The sequence below is a fragment of the Cicer arietinum genome, chromosome 6 (genome assembly GCF_000331145.2).
Source record: "Cicer arietinum cultivar CDC Frontier isolate Library 1 chromosome 6, Cicar.CDCFrontier_v2.0, whole genome shotgun sequence".
NCBI lineage: Eukaryota > Viridiplantae > Streptophyta > Magnoliopsida > Fabales > Fabaceae > Cicer > Cicer arietinum.
The window spans coordinates 31,726,938-31,749,815 of record NC_021165.2 but is presented as its reverse complement, the minus strand read 5'-3'; the positions used below and the strand labels follow the sequence as shown (position 1 = coordinate 31,749,815).

Sequence of the window (22,878 nt, the reverse complement as noted above, 5' to 3'; positions counted from 1 at the left end):
TTCATGCATATCATTGCATTTTATTGTGATTGTTTTGTTGTGATTAATATGTATCGTGTGTGGTGATAATTTCTCTTAGATGATTTGATGTTATAGTGAAATTTATTGATTTTCCTTGAGTGATTTTAACTTTTTAATGTGATATTTTCTTGATGGAATGTTTGTGCATTGATACGGTTCTATTATGATTGTTTGTGTGTTCTTCTTACTTGTATTATACTGTCATCATGATTTCGAAACTCACCTCCTTCGTTGTTTGTGTTTGATTGGCTTGGCCCTGTGTTTTGCGAAATCGCAGTTATTACAGGTTAATGAGTCTTGAAGTTCAATTTTGGGAGGAACCCCGCTCTGATAGATGATACCGAGAATAAGGGTTTTAATTTGTATTTTACTTATTTAATTTGAAACGGATTTTTGTATGAAAATATTAGAACTACTAGTAAGTTTTTAAAATTAAATCAAGCTTATCGAGATTGCACTATTTTAATGGAGAAAATAAGTTTAAAGTGTCCTTTTTAATTTTGAGAAACGTAATATCCTAATTAGAAATAAAAGTTTTTATTTACTTGCAAATAGAATTTTATTTATCCACTACAAATTTAATAGGAATATGATATAATTTTTTATATATATTATTTTGGGGTTTAGGGTGTCACAACCATACTCTGATCTTCATCCTCTCGTAGAGGATACATATTCCAAATAAAATTTAAAAACACCAATATCTCTATTCGACCCCCTTTCTAGTGATAATTTAGCTACTTCACTTTGCTTGTGCACTTCCTTTGATATCCTTCTGTGTAACATACACCAAATCGTATTCTGATAACAACATCTGCTAGCAGGCAATCCTTCCAGTAAAAGAATGCTTTTCAAAGATATACTTAACTATGTCCATTTTAGACACCAACCAGATTGTATGACATAAAATGTACTGCCTCAACCTACGAGCAGCCCATGTTAATGCGCAATATGTTCGTTCAAGCTCTGAATATCTTGTCTCACAGTCGGTGAACTTTTTTCTCAAATAATAGACAACATGCTCTTTCTTACCAGATTCATCATGTTTCCCTAGTACACAACTCATTGACTCGTAAAGTACTGTTAAGTACATAATAAGTGATTTTTTAGGAACAATATGCACCAAGATTGGAGGTTTTGACAAGTACTGCTTAATCTTTTCGAAAGCTTTTTGACAATTTTCATTCCATTCAACCTTTTGGTCTTTGCGCAACAACTTAAAAATTGGCTCGCATGTGGCGGTGAGATGTGATATGAACTTAAAAATGTAATTCAATCTACCCAAAAATCCAAGAACTTCTTTTTACGTGTGTGGAGCCAACATTTCTTATATTGCTCTTACTTTATCTGAGTCCACCTCTATCACTTTTTGAATAACGATAAACCCAGAAAACTTTCCTGATCTAACACCAAAAGTGCATTTAGCAGGGTTGAAACAGAGTATGAACTTTCTTAGTCACACAAATAATTTTTGAAGGTTAGTAACATAGTCTTCTTCAGTTCGAAACTTTGCAATCATATTGTTCACATAAACCTCTATCTCCTTATGCATCATGTCATGAAACAATGTTACCATTACTCTTTGATCGGTTGTCGCATTATTCTTCAATCGAGATGACATCACTTTATAACAGAAAGTTCCCCATTGTGTGATGAATGTAGTTTTCTCCACATCTTCTAGAGTCATCTTGACATGCTTGTACCTTGAGAAACAATCCATGAAGGAGAAAAGAGAATATTGAGCGGTGCTATCTACTAGGACATCAAAATGAGGTAAAGGGAAATCGTCTTTAGGAGTGAGTTTATTTAAATCCCGATAATCAATGCACATTCGAACCTTTCCATCTTTTTTTAGAACTGTGACATTATTAGCAACCCATTGATGATATTTTGTCACTGCTAGGAAACTAGCATCAAATTTCTTCTTGATCTATTCTCTAATTTTAAGTCACATATCAGGCCTAATTCTCCTCAGTTTTTGTTTAATTGGAGCACATTCAGGCTTGAGCTGTAGCTTGTGCTCAACTATGTTAGTATCTAGCCCATGCATATCCTAATATGACTATGCAAAGACGTCCACATAGTCAAATAAATTGTGCACTTCCTTTGATATCCTTCTGTGTAACATACACCAAATCGTATTCTGATAACAACATCTGCTAGCAGGCAATCCTTCCAGTAAAAGAATGCTTTTCAAAGATATACTTAACTATGTCCATTTTAGACACCAACCAGATTGTATGACATAAAATGTACTGCCTCAACCTACGAGCAGCCCATGTTAATGCGCAATATGTTCGTTCAAGCTCTGAATATCTTGTCTCACAGTCGGTGAACTTTTTTCTCAAATAATAGACAACATGCTCTTTCTTACCAGATTCATCATGTTTCCCTAGTACACAACTCATTGACTCGTAAAGTACTGTTAAGTACATAATAAGTGATTTTTTAGGAACAATATGCACCAAGATTGGAGGTTTTGACAAGTACTGCTTAATCTTTTCGAAAGCTTTTTGACAATTTTCATTCCATTCAACCTTTTGGTCTTTGCGCAACAACTTAAAAATTGGCTCGCATGTGGCGGTGAGATGTGATATGAACTTAAAAATGTAATTCAATCTACCCAAAAATCCAAGAACTTCTTTTTACGTGTGTGGAGCCAACATTTCTTATATTGCTCTTACTTTATCTGAGTCCACCTCTATCACTTTTTGAATAACGATAAACCCAGAAAACTTTCCTGATCTAACACCAAAAGTGCATTTAGCAGGGTTGAAACAGAGTATGAACTTTCTTAGTCACACAAATAATTTTTGAAGGTTAGTAACATAGTCTTCTTCAGTTCGAAACTTTGCAATCATATTGTTCACATAAACCTCTATCTCCTTATGCATCATGTCATGAAACAATGTTACCATTACTCTTTGATCGGTTGTCGCATTATTCTTCAATCGAGATGACATCACTTTATAACAGAAAGTTCCCCATTGTGTGATGAATGTAGTTTTCTCCACATCTTCTAGAGTCATCTTGACATGCTTGTACCTTGAGAAACAATCCATGAAGGAGAAAAGAGAATATTGAGCGGTGCTATCTACTAGGACATCAAAATGAGGTAAAGGGAAATCGTCTTTAGGAGTGAGTTTATTTAAATCCCGATAATCAATGCACATTCGAACCTTTCCATCTTTTTTTAGAACTGTGACATTATTAGCAACCCATTGATGATATTTTGTCACTGCTAGGAAACTAGCATCAAATTTCTTCTTGATCTATTCTCTAATTTTAAGTCACATATCAGGCCTAATTCTCCTCAGTTTTTGTTTAATTGGAGCACATTCAGGCTTGAGCTGTAGCTTGTGCTCAACTATGTTAGTATCTAGCCCATGCATATCCTAATATGACTATGCAAAGACGTCCACATAGTCAAATAAAAATTTAATCAACTTTTCTCGTTCACTTTCTTTCAAAGACATACCAATTTTAATTTTTTTTCCTTATCATATTCAATCCCCAAATTGATCACCTAAACATATTCTTGATAAGGTTGGATTATCTTAGCTTCTTGTTCCATTAGTCTTTCTAGTTCTTGGGGAAATTCACAATTGTCTTCACAATCCTTATCAACATGATTAATTGAGTGTACAAAATTATAAGAATTGGTTCTAGCGCTGCTATTTTCTACATATTCATTTTCGACTATGCATTGTTTAAATTAAGAATAAAAAGAAAAACAAAAAAAAAAATTGAATAAAGATTGTCATTTCAAGAAAAAGAAAAGAAGAAGAGAGAAAAAAACGTTGGAGAATTAAAAAATGTATTTATTGATAATAAGTATAGAATTGAAATACATGTGCCCTAATTAGTTATCCTTATAGCCTTGGGTAGAGCAAAATGAGTTGAAATACATAATTACTTTGAAAATTAATTAACAAAAGGGGTTGAGACTAGTGTTTGGAGGACAAGGTTTGAAAGGAGTTGAAATACATAATTACTTTGAACATGATACTCTTCCACAATAGCTACTTGATCATCATATATTATTCTGATGCTTTGAAAGGTTTGGCGAGTGTCACAAATAGGAATATTTTGTGAATTCAGTACCCAATTTTCCAGATGAGTCATCCTGCTTTCTATTTTTCTCTCATAACCCTTTCCTTATCAACTTTGGTAGGTACATATCACAACTCGTACCTATCGTTCTTTTATGGTATTTCTAACAATTTCCCCAATTTAACAAAAACATCCCATCCAACATGGCTTTGTTAGACTGAAAAGGTTTCACCAACAATTTGTCTCCTTGATCCATCGAATGCTTTCACCACCATTACACTAAGCTTCATACAGGCTTCACCAACAAATAGTTTTGAGAGTGTTGATTTTGGCATGACATTCGACAAAGAACCATTACCAACTAGAACCCGTGCGAGAATATGATCATGACACTTCACAGATATGTTTAGTGCTTTATTATTCCCTATCCATTCAACTGGTAATTCTCCATCACTAAAGCTCAAACAACTACTAGCGATGATGTTAGTGAAAACTACATCAAATTGGTCGACAATGATATCTTGAGTAACATGTGCCTCGTTTAAAACTTTCATCAGTGCCCTTCTATGTACTTCAAAGTTCAAAAACAAGGAGATAACATATATCTTGGAAAGAGTTTGATTTAGCTGATCCACCACTTTATATTCAATTTGCTTGATAAACTTCAAAAATTCGTTAGCTTTTTCTTCTGACACCGTCTTTTTGCAAGTCTCTTGTCCTTTTATAGCATGATACACAATTTCTTTCCCTTTTCTCCATGACCCTCCTTTTTTCTAAGTTGTTCAAGAGCGTATACTCGACCACTCAGAGTCATCCCACCAATTCCTGAAATATTGGTGACATTGGTTCCTTCATGTCCAAAGCTATCATTTGATTGATGATTGACTAAATAGGATGTGACTTCATAATTCCATGGTATCGCCTTAGTATTTTCATTAGGAAAAGGGGTTGGTGCTTGGCCGATTATTGCATTTGGTTGGCTAGGAATTGACTTAAGATTCTCTTTTCTATAGAGGATTTCCAATGGTCTTGGGAAAGATCTATTATTTTCCACACATGGCTCTATTGTCAATACATGATCATCTTTTGCACAATTTACTTGTATGAAATTCCTGTCCATTAATTCTTGAAGGAACTTCTTGAGCACTTCATAATTTTTTATGAGGCGTGAATCAATTGGGTGAATTTCACAAATATTAACCTTATTGTTAATCGTCTTAATCAAATTTAACTTGCATAACTCAGCAAAAATCAATTTCATAAGAGTTTTCACATGTTCTATATTCCTAACTGCATATTGGTCTACCCCATCTTCAATGATATTGACAAAGGGATTCCCATAGCCCGACAAGGGGTTACTCCCTACATTGGGATTTTCTTCCTTGAAGGTTTCTTACACTTTGGATTTTAGGGCTTGACAATCTTCGAATGAATGTCCTACGGCTCCTGCAAGGTATTCACATTTAGCGTTTGGGTTTACCATAATTTTGGGTATGGTGGTTCCAGAGGTTTCATTGCTCTAAGGACTACCATTGAATTCTAGAGTAGGTGAGGCAATAATTGGTTGTATGTCACGGGAATTCGGTCAAAATGAGTTATATTTTTTCTCGATTGACTAGCGGTTTGTATTGATTCGGTTTGAATTTTGGTTCCATTGGATTTGTTGGGAAAACATGACAGGTGGGGGTATGACCAGAGGTGAGTGATAAAAATGTGACCTTGAAGGGTGATATTGAGGGTATGAAGCTTGTGAGGTTGCAACCACATATGAATAGGGAATGTAAGGAATTTGGGGTATCGGAGGATGGAAATTTGGAGGTCGATAAGAATTTGTTGATGGAAAATAAGAGACTCTTGGGTTTACCATTACATCGTTAGCACCCCCTTCTTTCCTTTTAATGAATCTCATTTGGGGTTTCTTCACACCACTTGCTGCACATATGATCTTGCCACTCCTCATCCAAATTTCTACTGTTTCTCCTATCATGACCATGTCAGAAAAGTTTGATGACAGACTCCCATTCATCTTATCATAAAAAGGCGACTGAAGAGTATCCATTAACATACCAGCCATTTCTTATACAGATAAAGGATGATCTACTTGCAATGCCACTTTTCTCCACCGTTGTGCATATTCTTTGAATGTTTCATTGTCCTTTTTCAACAAATTTTGCAACTGCATCCTGTCAGGGGCTATGTCAATGTTGTATATGTATTTTTTCAAGAAGGCATCATCCAAGTCTTTCCACGAACGAATTTGATTTCGCTCGAGATGCATATACCAACTTAATGATTCCCCACTCAAACTGTCTTGAAAAAATTGAATGAGAAGTTTGTCATTATGAACATGAGAAGCCATTTTTCTATAATACATGGTCAAATAATTTTTAGGACATGTGAAACCTTTGTATTTCTCAAACTCAGGTACCTTGAATTTTGAAGGGGTAGCCACATCGAGAACCAAACACATATCAAAAGCTTCGAGACCATAAACATTATTCGATTGTGCATCATCACCAACATGAGGTTGTTGTCAATTTTCATTAGCATCAAAATAGGGTATTTGGGGTGCATTGAATGAAATGTTTTGAGGGTATAGTGTTTTGGGGTGGCACGTAGTCTAGAGGAGATAGGATGTGTGGTTGGTTTAGGCTTTGGGTTTTGATAGTTGAGAGGTTTGGGTTATTATCCATGGGGTTGATGACAAAGGGCGGAGTATAACCAGGTGGGAGACCATACATATGAAATTGCATAGTTGTCGTACAAAAATGTTGGGTAATCGAGGTAAAGCCTGGTGGTTGAGAATAGATTGTTTGGTATTTTTCATTTGCAGTTGGAGGATCCCCATTTGTATTCTCCTTTCCTATTAAAGCCTATATAGCCTTTAGGATTTGATCAACCTTGTCCTTCAATTGGCTAACATTCGCTCTCAATACTTCTTGGTTTTGCTCAAGTTCGTCCATAACTTTGTAGTTTGCGTGAGTCCGATAAGGGGGGTGTCGTGGAAACAACTTTATTGATTTTCTGTTTTTACATAAAAGGTTTCTATGAGTATGTATTAAATATGAATGGAATGAAGATGAAATTTTTTAGTTAATTATCTCTTTTTTCTTTTACATGATAGTTGGATGTTAGGGAATCATAAGCTATACGTAATTTTTTTTTTAATGAAAGTAAATTATTAGTGAAGAAATATGGGGATCAGTAAACAAAACAACAAATCCTTCATTGATGAGAAAAAACACATCATATTAAAACTACATCGACTATGGTATTTCAATCTTCTCTTTTAATAGGGGGACCAATCTTCTGCTCCAATTCTTCTACCAAATTTTTGCAATATTCCTGAACTTGTAGACTTTGACTAGAGTATTGAGCAGATGCATTACTGCATCAATCTCTCTTAGATGCTTTAGAATTATTATGATTGCTTGATTAACTAGCATTTTTTGAAAACATTCTTTCGAATGTTTGCCTTTTATCTTCCAGCTCTTTATAGATCTCTTGATTCTTCAATTGTCCAAGCAACATCATAAAACGATCCTCCCAATATATGGTTTCATCCTTTAAGTCATTATAGATCTTTTCTTGATAATCAATGAATTCTTCAACTCACTAGAAGTCTACATTTTTGTTCTTAGAGCATCTTCATATTTTGAGAGTAATTCTTCAATTTTTTTCCTTGTGTTGCCTCTCATTTTTTACTTGACTTTCGTGCTCAGCTACCATCTCCATTGTCATTATAGAACTATCATGATATAATAACTATGTTCACACATAACTTAGAAGTAAGATTGTATTTGACATTTATTTTTGGGCTAGATTTTTTTTTTATTTTTATAAAAACTTAATAATTTAATAAATAGCCCATGTAACCTGTTTGATTAAAGAAGAGAAAAAAATTATTAACCTAAATAAAAAAGAATACCTATTGCAAATACAACTTTCTCTGCGTAAAGAAAAAAAGAAACATAACCTAACCGACTGCTGTCTTATGTGACAACTTATTCTTCCTAAACAATAAAGAATACTTAACCTCTGCTACAGACACCTATCTCTACCATTCAAGAGTTCCAATACATCAATTTTCAATTCATCATTTTAACAATAAATCTATCAACTTTAAACAAATAAAAATATATGATTTTTTAGTATGAGATTAGACTCCAATAAAGCAACCAACATATACAAGGTATCGTCTTTAGGAGTGAAATCAAATATGTCAGCCAACAAACAAAAAAATGAAAATATTAACGAGATAAAGAACGAAATAAACGTGAGAGATGTAAATCTATGTATAACATTAAAGGAGAAGGCAACGTTAGTGTAATAGTGGCGATGGTTAGCGGTGGTAGGTGAATCGTGAAAGAACGATACTCTCTATGTTTATTTTAATTTTAATTTAGATATATATGGATTTGATAATGGAGTTGAATTGTTGTTTCTTCTCTACTCAGCTTCATTCTTGTTCCATAATCTACTCTTTTGTTCCTCACTTTTTATCAAGAAAAATCTCTCTTTTCTTTTTCTTCTTTGTTTTTATTTTTCAACCAAATTTTCTACTTCGTCCTCTCTTTCTTTCTCTCTCATGAATTTTTTGGTCTCAATTTATAGACTAAAACAATGGAAGTGTGTATATGAAATAAAATTAAGATCTGGTTTTTATATTGTTTTGCAACAAACCTCAAGCAACTTTAGATAATTAGAGGAAAAAATGGTTCACCAAGAGAATTAAAATTAAGATCTAGTTTTTTTGTTTGTTTTTATTTTATTTTATTATTATTTTTGTTAAAATAATGAGAATACTTATGTAAATATAGATTCAAAATTGTATCACATCAGTACGATGATGATTTTTTAAATTTTATAATAATAATTGTATAATATTTATTAAACATATTACTTTTTTATTTTTATTATTTGAACAAAATTGGAGTACAACTGTTTTCTTCAAGTTTAATAATATATCATTAGTTTTCCACTAAACAAATGAGAATTGGAGGAAGTGTGATATTAAACTTTTCGTTCTAATGTGTAAAGATCTTCTCAGTATTTTCTAAAAACGATCATTCTTTATTTAGATTCTAAAAAATAATAATATAAAAAAAAATTTATAAATAACATTAATAATATTAAAAATCTGATTTACATTTTTTAATAAAAAAATCTGATTTTTTTTATCTTTAAATTTTGAATTTTTGTTCCTGAAACATATTGTGCAATATAAATTTTTATTTTTTGAAAACCAATAGTCTTAAAAAATAAAAATAATTTAGCCCCATGGCCTGCTCTGATATTGGATACAGTTTTCTTATAGTGACCCATGTTGGTTTATATAAGAAAAAAATCGACCATAAAAGAAAATGAAAAACTTCTACGATTGTGTTATATTATAAATTAATGTATGTTGTTCAATCTATGGATCTGAAGGTGTCGGACATGGTAATGAGAGTAGAGGGTACAACAACGATGAGTTGGAATAGATGAAATGGTAATATTGACTATATATAGGTACGTATGTTATTCAAATTGGGACTTTTAATATTTTATTTTGATCCGATGGTTGATAAATGTTTCTCTCAATTTCGCATAAAAATGTCATTCTCATTATACATGACTTATATATATCTATATATTAAAATCATGACACAAAAAATATAAGATAGAAACTTCAATATCAAATAAAACAACAACAACATTGTTTAGTGACAATTAAAGAATAACATCATGAAATTTTTTACAAGTTAAAGTTCTCTCAAACATCCTGATCTCCATACATCTTCACTCTCCAAAATAAATGTTTGAATTACATTCACAACACTCTAAGACAAGATTATAAGAGAAAAGAAGAAAGTCATATAGAAACTTAAAATGTTTCTGATTAGTGCATCTTGCAATGAAGAAATAGAGTCTATATATATACAATCTTGACCTCACTTTTCCTTTACAATCTTAAGCAATGTGAGACTATTTCAATATGTATAATTTTAACTAATTTTAATAGTATCCTTTAATGGGAAGAATAAACAAACAAATATATTCAAATAACAATCACAACACAAGAAAGAAATGTGAAAACTCCAAAATCGGAGAATAACACTGTTAAACTAGTTAAAACCCATATATTTCTCTCAAATATCCCCACATCCCTAATACAACCAAACTCTCCAAATAGAATATCTAAATACCTCACAAAACTCTAAAACTAGAGAGAAAGAAAGAGTCGAAAATAAACTAAAAGTGTTTCTAACTGATGCGAATTGTAATGAAAAATTACAATCATATATGTTAAGGGTGACATACAAAACCACAAATTGAAATTGATTTGGAGAACCAAACTTAATTGAACCAAATATGAACTGAATTGGTTCATTAAATTAAAAACCAAATTGTATTTTAAAATCAATTTTTTAACTAAACCAATTTTTAAATATTAGCATTGAACTGAAACCAACTGAACCATAAACTACTTAGTTTTAATACAAAACTAAAACAAAATATAACAAAACCCTAAAATCAGAATGATAAAATCCCTAAAATGAGTAAAATCAACGCAATTGCCACTAAGACTGTGCATGGTTGGTTTTAAAAAAAAAAACCAAATCATATCCATTTTAAAATCATTATATGGATTAAAATTTATAACCAAATTCATTTTTTGGTTTAAAATTAGTTATAAAACCGTTTGTAAAATTGGTTATAGTTAAATAATCAGTTTTTGGTTATGCAACCGGTTTCGACAAATCCAATTTTAAAACCGATTATTTTTCTTCTCAAAATCGGTTAAAATCTAGTTTTTTTTAATTGATTTGTGTACTTTTAATTAATTTAAAAACTTGACATTATATACGGAAAACTTGATATAACTTGTTTATTTCAAGAATTTAATGCATTATGAAACTATGATGACAAAACTACCAGCAAACTTGAACATATTTTTTTATATAACTTAAACAAATCCTCACCATATAATTCAATCAATAATGAATGTATGTAAATTACAATTTATATACTGTATTACACCACAACCAACGTCAGTCTCCAAATTTGACATTCATCCTTAGGTAAAATGGAGAAATCAATAAATGATTAACAACTTGGTGAAATATTGACAAAATATAGTATATAACATTTATATAAATACGAAAGGAAAAAGTTGGTTGAACTTATATAAGATACAAACAGGAAAAGTCTAAGATGTACAAAAACACTAATTTCTACAAAAGGAAGTAACTAAAAATGAGTCATGTTTTTATGTATTATTTTAAAACTGAAGGTATGAACTTTAGTTTATAAAAGAAAGACAAATATGTTTTTTAGGAAATAAGGTTTTTGTTCTGAAAAGATAAGAGTTTGTTAAGGTCATGAAAATGGTGAAATTTCTACTGAAAACTTGTGCAACGAGATGAATGATACAAAACTTAATATTTGTAGAAATGCTGAAAAAATCGAAGTACTGTTGAGTTTGGAATGGATTGAAACGTAGAAAATAAAGAGATAAATGGAAGAATGGAGTTAAAGTTCAAAAATAGCTACCTTGTTGTTGTTGTTGAAATCAGAGAAGAAGCAACATTTTGTTTGCTGGGTTAGTCCCACAATGTACAGAAACTACAAAACACATTCTGGATTTTTTTAACATTGTTTCATTCCCAGAACTGAAAACTAAACCTAAGAACTCTTCTATTGAAGATATAATAGCAATAATTAACAGATATCAAAGGACTTTTTCCTACATTAGCCCTAATCACAGAAAGTGTTAGAATGTTATTAAGATATTTCCAAATGTCTTAATAATAAAGAAAAATTAATAGTGAAGGTGCCATAGCCTTGAAGAATAGAGATCCTTATTTGCTTAATCAGAATTTTAATAAATATTTTCTTAAAAGTTATACACAAGCCAAATAAAATATTTAATTTAGTTATAATAAAATAGTAGGAGTATATTAAATGTAAATGAACAAGTAAAATAATTCACTGGGAAGTAGAGAAATGGTCTGAATCTATGGGGACCTATGAGGCCCAATAGGCCCAAGCAAAATTGTAGCAGTTTATTATTTGATAGGCCAAAAAATGAAGGAGTACTGAAAGGCTTGTGAATTTTATGACTACTAAGACGGGGCCGGAAGAGGTTAAGGAAACTTTGGATAAAAGAACAATTAGTCTCACTTACCGTTAATTATGAAATATTCTTTAATATGTTGGTAACTAAAATAATTATCATATTTCTACACTTTCAAAAATATATATTTGAGGATAAAAATAGAATAAACAATGTATGTATATAAAAAAACATTTACATTTAAGGTGCAAGAAAATTGAAATTAGTTTAATTATTAATATCATTGTATTTCAGAAAGAAAAATACATTTCAAATTTTTTGATTTTGTATTTTGGAACTTTAACCTATATGTTGCTAAAGAAATATAAACAAGTTGCAAAAATATCACTTTCAAGTATCGAACTTGCGACATCATTCTCTTTCAAAACATTATTTAGTTATCGTGACAAAGTCTAAATGCTCCAAATACATTACATAGTATTATATACTTTCTCCAATCTCGAATATAAACAATATACATTATATTTTGTGGTTTTAAATATAAATAAAATTTGACTAATTTGACTATATTAATTTAATGTTATAATTTTATAATACTCTTTAATTGATGTAGATTTTATTGTTTAATAACACATTTTATTCCCATAGATCAAATTCTCATGTAGGGCAACAAGATTACAATGACTTTTTATTACTTTAAGAAAATTAAATGAACCCAAGTATTTTCCTTAAAAGTTGTGAACTTTTGTTTTGCTTATATATAAGATTGAGATGAGTGTATATATTAAATGTTGAAGATCTCGGGAAGGTTATGGACCACCCTAATTCATATGAAGATTTGTCACTGTTTGAGACCTAATTTAATTTCTATTATGGTGAAATCTAAATTTGAAGTTGAATATGAAAGTCCAAGTGAAATTTATTGTATTTTGGGAATTTTCTTATTTTTTTTTTCTTTCAATTATCGTTAATATAAGTTCTTCTTTTAGTGGTAGAGTCGGTGACTGAAATGTTAAAAAAATGGACAAATTCAATCACAAAATTTGTTCACTACATTCGGTTACTAAATCTATTTTCATTCGTATCATTATAGGGACGGAAAAAAAATCGCAAACGATTAGAATTTTAGTCTCTAGTTTTTGTATCGAATTTTTATCTATATCTATGATCCGTCACTATAATTCGATTATCAAATCGTTCCCTAAATGTGATCAACAATGCGTTTACTAAAGAAACAATCACTATTTTGGTCGCTACTTATTGGAAACCTCAAATTTATTCAATATTTCGATCTTGTCTCTATTTCGGTCATTAACATGATTTGAGATTGATTTTAACTCAATAGCGACCCTTTTTTGTTCACTAATCGCAAAATTTCTAAGAGTGTACTTATATTGAACTTATAATTGGTGTTAGATTAACCCTCATTAGCTTTTGGTCGGTAATCTCTATAATATTTTGAATACCTCTATAAGTAGATTAGAGCTAGTCTCTACAATATTTTGAATAACTCTAAATAGTCATGTAATCTCCTTGTTTTGAAAATTTTGAATGGATTCGGATAACTAAATGATTGAAACTCATTTTCATCTTATCTAAAAATTCCTATAATATTATAGAAAGGTTAACATTGATAGAGTACATATTTAAGGCTTTGCTCCCTTCTCATATGCAATTTTTTATAAAACAAAATAAAGTTAATAAAATTCTATTTACTATTTATTATTTCTACATAACGAAATATACGTTAAGAAATGTATAATATCTTAGTGCATATAGTTTTATAATGTTCTCGTTAGATTAATATATAGAAAGTTCATGAGAAGCTTTCTCAAGAAAACTCTTCAACATGAGAAGGTTCATTAAAAACATCCAAATAAGGCTCATTTGGTTGAGAAGATTCATCATAAGCTTCCCACAAAGGTTACACAATTGTTTATAATTGATTTTAGTCAAATGAGAAGTCTACTAAATTCCACCACAAATAAATATTTAATTAATGAGATGTTGGACAAGTTAATTGATAAGAGAGACTTTACATGTGTATATCAAATTGTGTATATCAAATTATTATTTTTTATTTTTTGAACATGTGTGATTTCAAGACCGAATAACACTTAAATGTAAATTTGTATGAAAATAGGTTCGACCTGAAAAAAAATGACATTTGAGAATAAAATGAGACATAATTTAAATGTAAAATCATAAAAACGGGAATTTTAAATTGAAGAAGTTAAATACACGAAACGTAAATAGATTGAAATTGAAAAGAGTGTAAGAAATTTAAATACTGAAAAGTAAAAGACTTAAAAATGTAAATGCTTTTAATTAAAATGACATTGTAAGTACATAAGTACGCCTAAGAGTGAGGGTGATTAGGTGTTTAGAAATTTTCTTGTTTTTAGATATTTAGTGTTTGATTTTTCTGATTTAAGATAGTGTATGAAAAAGATAAATGGCAGAAAAATAAAGAACACAAAGATATTATCCTGGTTCCCCTTATGACCAATGGTACATTCAGTCCTCTTGCACACCACAAGAGATTTTTCACTATTGTTAGAATAAGTACAAGTCACACCCTAAGACCTTTGTTACAAACTCCTAACAATCACCCTAAGATAGCACACCACTATCTTAGTTTACAAAACTTGAAGAAAGAACATCACTTTCCTCAATTTACAACACTTGAAGAAAGTACACCACTTTCTTCAATTTACAACACTTGAATGGTTTAGCAATATTGATTTTGACTTAGATCAATATGATATAATAGGTGATGTACAATGATAACAATCCAATATAATTTCTAGTACACTAGAGAACTTTTCTCAATGATATGAAAATGTAAAATCTGTACTTGAAATATAAAAGTGAAACTTTGAATAAATAAAAACATTTTAGAAAGTTTGTTCAAAGTTTATTCAAGGTTTGGTTGTTGTTTGATCTGAAGTTATGGGGTATTTATACTCCATAAACATCTCTTTAGATTCGTGACCATTGATCCAAGAGGTTTGATGAAAGAATACAATGATTTGGAGCCATTCCAGATCTGAAAAATGGTATTGCTTCCAGTTGTATTCGAGTACATGATGTGTGTATTCGAATACACCTCTTTGTAACGTTCAAAAATTACACCTTGTATTCGAATTCACATGTGTGTAGTCGAATACAAATTAGTGAAAATTTGCCACTGACTTACTTTGTATTCGACTACAGAAGGTTGTAGTCGAATACAGATATGAGGATTTTGGCCACTGACTTGATGTGTATTCGACTACACATAGTCGTAGTCGAATACAACTTTGAGACTTTTGCTTCTGACTTGCTTTGTATTCAAATACATGATGCTGTATTCGAATACACTTATGTATTTTGTTAAAAATATTATTTTCAAACATTATTTATATATTTTTACTTTTTGAAAATCATTTTGATGCATATGCTAAAATGAAAGGTTCTCATGTGCATTTGAAATATACGAATATTAGATTGCATCATGTACCTTTACATTATAAAACTTCTAACATATTTGACCATAGTTGTCTTTGATGTTTGACTTTTTTTTGAGCTTGCAATTTGATCACTTTCCTTTGTCTTTGTCTTCATCAAAAACATGTATTTTACAGACATAAAGTTAAATGAATTAAAGACTTGAAAACAAATAAATTGTGTGAAAAGAAAACGAAATAAGCAAATCACAAGAGTGTAAAGGAAAGCTCTTGAAACGATTGAGTAAATTACATTGAAAAGGAAATGACATAAACTTAAAGATTGTTAAATAAAAGTATTGATACTTGATAGTTAGGAATAACTCTGTCTATGAAAACTATATCCTATTATGTTTTATGTGTTGATAGTCGATTAGAATTAACAAGGTAATCAATTAATGAGATAAGATAAATCGATAATTAATGAGATAACATTAATCGATTAATGAAATGTCCAAACTCATAATATGCTTAAGTTGAAGAATAACCGATCAAAAGGACCTTGATAGTCGATTAGAGTGATAAATTAGGACTTAGTATGTTATGAATAACAATTAATAGATAAGTAACGGCTAATTAATCAATTAGGCTAAAAATCAAAAGTAAAAAATGGTTAAATTATAGATTAATCAATTGGGAAAGATTAATTAATCGATTAGGTTGAGAATCAAAAGTAAGAAATATTTAAGTTATAAATTAATCTATTAGAAAAATATAATTAAACATTTAGTTTAATTATAATTGGTTAGAGGTTAAGACTCATTGCTTAAACTATATTAGAATTACTAAACTAGATTATCAACTAATTAGTAATGAAAAGTTAGATAGAATGGTTATGCTATTAACTCATTAGTAATGAAAAGTTAGATAGTAAGGTTATGCTATTAACTTAGAATTAAGTTAATGTGAGTGATAATGTTGTTGATATGATAATGATAAATATTAATCTGTCGAGGCACACTTAGTCGTAGATATTGGGTGGGCTGTCTTTCTATTTGAATAACGGCTTTTCTATGCTTGATTATATTTTGTTTTGCCCATTAGTGACGGCCATATTTTTCTCAATTACTTCTGTTGAACTAGTTTCAAAATTAATGTTAGAGAAAATAAGGTATTTTTAATAGAAAACTCTCAATTTGTTTGATGCATAATGTCAAATACAAGTAGGTATTTATAGGTACAAATAGAAAACTCTAGACATATTTTTAGGAGTTTCCTAATTAATACCGACTTCTAGATACTTCCCACAATTTTCTATGATTAAAGCACTTCTAGATTCTTACATGGAAATTCTACATAGTTCTAGATTTATCTAATATCAAATTAGTAATAACATTGCTCCCCCTTAATTTGAAATTTTCTTCTTCATTCCAAGTCTTGCTCTTAGCCTTTGAAAGTCTTCAAATTTTAACGGCTTTGTAAAAATATCTGCAACTTGATCTTGAGTCTTCACATATTTAAGCTCAACTTCTTTCTTGGAAATGTATTCTCTAATGAAATGGTACCTTGTTGTCTATGTGTTTGTTACGATCATGAAACACTGGATTCTTTGCAAGTGCTTGTGCAGACTTGTTGTCTATATAAATATTAGTAGCTTTCTTTTGTGACATATAAAGTTCCTCTAATAATCTTCTTAGCCAAATGACATGACAAGTGCAAGATGTTGCTGCTACATATGCTGACTCACATGTTGAAAGTGTGACAATAGGTTGCTTCTTTGAGCTCTACGAAAAAGCATAGTCTCCCATGAAAAATATAAAGCCACTGGTACTCTTTCTATCATCAATATCTCCCGCAAAGTCGCTATCACAAAATCAAAAAAAATTAAAATCATTAAAATAAGAGTAAAATAGTCCATAATCAAGCGTACCTTTAAAGTAGCGGAGTATCCTCTTAGCGACTTTCATGTGTGTAGTAGTAGGAGCTTCTATGAAACGACTCACTACTCCAACCATATATCGAATATCAGGTCTTGTACATGTTAAGTATCTTAGGCTTCTAACGAGGCTTTTAAAAAAAGAAAGATCATCTTTTTGTCCATCTTCAAACTTTGACAACTTCAATATGTTCTCCATTGGTGTGTTTACCGGATTGCAATCAAACATTTTAAATTTCTTCAAAACTTCCTTTGCATAGTTTTCTTGAGAAATAAATATACCTTCTTCCAATTGCTTTACTTATAGGCCTAAGTAGTATGACATGAGCCTGATATCAGTCATCTCGAACTCAAGCGTCATGGCCTTTGTGAAATCTTCAAACAAACTTGGATTGTTCCCAGTGAATATAAGATGATCCACATAGAGACAAACAATCAAAATATCTCTATTCTCACAAACTTTGACATAAAGAGCATATTCATTGAGACAACGAGCAAACCCATTGTCTTGGAAGTATTTGTTGATGCGACTATTCCATGCTCTTGGTGCTTGCTTTAATCCATACAACGCTCTTCTCAATCTCAAAAATTTATCTTCATGTCCTTTAATCACGTACCCCATTGGCTACTCAACATAGACCTCTTCTTCAAGATAGCCATTTAGAAATGCCGATTTTACATCAAGTTGATAAATTTCCACTTATTTTGAACCGCTACAGAGATTAACCAACGAATAGTGTCCATGCGAGCAACTAGTGCAAAAGTTTCTTCATAGTCAACTCCATGTTTTTGTTTGTAACCTTTGGAAACAAGTCTTGCTTTGTATTTTTCAATCTCTCCATTATCATTCTTTTTAGCCTTGTAACCCATTTGACTCCAATTGCTTCATGGCCTTTTGGAAGAGTTGCTAATTCCCAAGTGTTGTTCTTCTCAATTGATTTGATCTCCTCATCCATGACTTGTCTCCACCTTTTATCTTTCATTGCTTCTCCATAATTTAATGGCTCACCATCCACCAAAAGACTATACAACTCTTCAAGGTCAAGAGTAATTTCAATTGACCTTTCATAAATGTCTTCTATATCTTTAATCTTACTTGGTCTCTCGCTTGAACTTTCATCTAGAGAAGTAGGTGAAGGCCGAGGTGAAGAAGATAGAGTTGCATCTTGAACTGGTGTTGTCGCCTCTTGATCTTCTTCAAAATATGTGCACTATTTCTAGGAGCTTCCTAATTAATATCGACTTCTAGATACATCCCACAATTTTCTATGATTAAAGCACTTTTAGATTCTGATATGGAAATTCTACATGGTTTTAGAATTATCGAATTTCAAATTAGTAATAACAACTAATACGCCAAATGTCGATTTACTATCAAATAGTGTTAGTGTATGCTTAATTACTTCATTTGCATTAACCATCTTGATTCCATTCCTCTTACATTTCCTTGAAGATCTTGTCAACATTCCATTTGAAAATCTTACCAACATTCATATGAAGATATCCTAAAGGCTAGAAGGTTTTTCAATTAAAAATGTTTGACAAAAACTTATTAAGAATGTTAAATAGAAGTTATCTAAGAAAGAATGTTGTATCTCACACACACAAAATGGATTTTGCAACATATATTGTTGTACGATTTAGCAAAAATACTATTTCAGTCTTGATTATATGCAAAAATAATTAATTTCACATTTATTAAGAATTTTAGTTAAATGAAAATAATCTTCTTGATCTCATAAAAAAAATGTAGGTACATCCTAAAAATTGTCCTTCCTAGAAACTTGTTTTTTTAGAGTAAAATAGTAATTGGAAAATAAATTTTGCATTAATTGACAAATATTTTACGATAGATATCATAAGATAGCATGAATATAAGTTATATTTGCTTACATGAGGAGTGCTAGTAACTCTCTCTTTTCAATACTCAGTCTTTCATTTGATGAAATCCATGAGTCTTACCATTTTATGTGGAATCCATTTTTAAAGTGAGACACATATTGATTTGATTCAATAAGATAGTGAATGCTAGAGTAAATGTTGGAAATATAGTATTGTTAGTACTTTTCCTACTTGAAGATATTTGAGATAAAAATTCAAGTATTTTTTGTTTATATTTGAGATCAGAAAGAATAGTTAAATATCACAGTATGTGGTGACCATATATAGCCCAAATATTATGGGTGAACTAAAATAAAAATTTACTATAAAAATACTCTCACCCATACACATAATTTATTGCAACCTTTACTATTCTATGTTTTTTCAAGGTTAGTATTCATACTTAAAAGCTTTTCTTTGTAAACCTTTTTGAAAACTAGTTTGGTCAAAAATATTTTATTCTTCTTTAATCATCTATTACTATTTCAAAACCATCTTAAGAGATGTCATAATATTACATATTATTGTATTATAACATGTCTAGAAGCTTCTTGAGTAAGAAGCTTCTCGATAGAAACTCATTGATTAAGAAAGTTTGTTTACCTTCTTGAGTAAACAAAACACAATTTGTGTTTATATTGATATAATTTTGATAAATATTTTTAAGATTTAAATATTATTTTCACAATTATATAATTGTTTTAGTTATTTTTGAAATCAAACCTTCAAAAAAAGAGAAGCGTTATCAAATACAAAAATGAATTTGAATGTTACTCCTGTCAATAATTTTTTTAGCCAACATGTACCATTAAAGGGAGAGATTTTTCATTTTCCTCATATATAAGTTCATCTATTAAATTTCAAGTTCAATCGTCTTAAAAATACACTTTATTTAAATATACTATGTGCTATAAAAATCCTCTTCAAAGTTTAAGAACATCTTAAGGAGATTTTTTCAATGTGAATAGTAAAGCCATTTGTGTGGCATGACAAAAGTTATGAGGTCCAAACCATTGTCAAATGTCCATGATGCATGTAAGACTGCATGTAATGCAAAGTGGAAAGTTTAATGGAAGACAATTGACTTGTTGTATGGAGGGCAAGTGACTTGTTGTATGGAGGGAAAATGACTTGTTGTATGTGAGAAAGTTTGATATGTCTCTCATATAAATAACATGTTGGACAACACATTTGTATCATACCAAGATCAAGTAGTAGCACAAGAACTAGAGCTTGTTGAGAGTGACATGAAATATAGTTTCTCTATTATAGTTTCTCTTAGTATTAGTATTCTCCTACTTTTGAAGAAGGTGTAATTGTTTTGCCATTGCATTCAGAGATAGATCTTGTAATTTCATCCACTTAGTGAAAATTCTCTAGTTCTGCCATGTGATTTTTCTTATATGTTGAAGTTGTGGGATTTTAGAGAAAAGGAGGAGAGAAAATAATAAGGGTTTGAATATTATTGATAATAGCTTAATGCTGACTTGAGTACAAAAGATTCAATACTAATCTCTATTTATAGAGAAACATAGACTTAATCCTAAATCAAAAACAAATCATAATAATAATGAGAGATATTCTAAGATATCTGTATGATTATAAATTGATCATACGAAATAACTCAAGATACTCTAATATAATATAAAAGATATTATCAGATATTTTCTAATATTCTAACATTACCCTTATTTATTGAGGATTTTCCTTGTAAATATTATGCGTCTAATTCCTATTTTCTTATCCCTTATTTTAGCTTGTAATTTTATTGTTACTCTAGAACCCAACAGTGGTATTAAATCGACTAGTTCGTAATCACTGTTCTGAGTAATTTGGTGTAAAATCATGACAACAAAATTTGGCCACAACAAAAACAAAAGTTATTATGTATCGTAACAATTAGAATGATGTGTGAATGTGCAAACACGAGAATGAGGGTTGAATTATATTGGACTAAGTTGGATTCTTTTTGCCAATTTATTTAAAACTGGTTCGAGTTTGGTGACTTACTTACAATAAAAGTAGTAGCAATCTGGTAAAGTGATCAGAGGCATAAGTAAAACAAGAATTTCATAATTAAAGTGACATTAGAATTTATCATGGTTCACCACCAACTTGGTAGCTACGTCTAGTCTCCTCACTCATAAGGATTTAATCCACTAATTCGAAACTTGAATTACACAACACCTGATCCTACAAGCTATTCTCAAAACATCCTAACATCTACAAACATTTTTAGGAACACAAACACGTTGAATCTACGAGCCAAGTCTTCTAAACACAGCCTAAAAACCTACAAATTGCTTGAGAAACACGAAAACCACTATTGGGTTGGGTTACAAGAGTTTGGAACAAATTGGTTTGCTTCTAACAAGCTGTTTGTAACAATGACTCTTACACTTAGAAAATATTTATTTGAGGAAGTGATTCTCTATACCTTAACCTTATGAACTCTAATGACTTAGAAAATTTTGTGTTTGTGCGTTCTCTTATTTTTTTTCTTCAGTATTGAGTATCTATTTATAGAGTAGATTAAGGTTTTTCTTTTGTCCTTGCAAAATCAGAAGCATATCTTTGCAAATAATAAATGTATCTTCTTGTAAATAATTCATATCTTCATGTAGATTCTGATAAACTCTTTTTGTAATTAATGCATATCTTCTTGTAGATAAATATTGATCAAATTTCCTTGTAAATAATTCATATCTTCTAGTGATAAATTTTGATCACTTCATCTTGTAAATAATTCATATCTTCTTGTAGATAAATCTTGATCAAATTTTATTGTAAATAATTCATATCTTCTTCTGATAAATCTTGATCATATTTTGTTGTAAGTAATTCATATCTTCTTGCTGATAAGATCTTGACCATATCTTCTTCAAATCTTGATCGTAACTTCTTTTAAACTTGGTCAAAGATTTTCTTCGATTATAAATCTGAATCAAATCTTATTTTAGATGGTATTCGAGTTATTCTTGGATCTTCACAAGTTTTGATTCAGCTAAGTCTTTGTTTCATATTTAATTATTTCAATTTTGGTCGTCGACTTTCCATCAGAGGCATTGACTTTCTTGTTGGAGTGAGATGTTGATTTTCTTGAAAAATGATAGTCAGAGGAACAATTTCATGACTTAGAGTTAGTGGCATTGGACAAATCATCTTGTTGAAACTTTAGGAGTTAGTGCAACATTAGAGATTGCATATAAGAGGCATCATTTGGAGTGCTTTGCACTATTTTGATCACCGGATTGTGAGCTTTGAATTTATGATTTGGAAAACCTCTTCATTGTTAATTATATTTTCATATGAACTCTTCAGATACATGCTGAGTTTGTGCACATTAGAGACATAAAAAGGTTTCAAAGGCATACTTCAAATTCAGTCTTCATAATCAATTTTAGAGTCAATCTTTAGACCTAATTATCAGACCCAATCTTTAGACCCAGACTTCATACCCAAACATTAGAGGTAATCTTCGTGATCTTCAAAAGCACGTT

The 22,878-nt window shown here is 30.4% G+C and overlaps 1 protein-coding gene across 1 annotated transcript; it reads right to left on the bottom strand.

The window, feature by feature from the left end:
* Positions 1-4,286: 4,286 nt before the first annotated feature.
* On the bottom strand, positions 4,287-6,148 carry LOC140920693 (uncharacterized). The gene is made up of 3 exons (XM_073369505.1): positions 5,768-6,148; positions 4,810-5,455; positions 4,287-4,645 (listed from the first exon to the last, which is right to left on the bottom strand). The coding sequence occupies exons 1-3, from the start codon at positions 6,146-6,148 to the stop codon at positions 4,287-4,289; spliced, it is 1,386 nt and encodes a 461-aa protein (XP_073225606.1).
* Between the last annotated feature and the right edge of the window lie 16,730 nt (positions 6,149-22,878).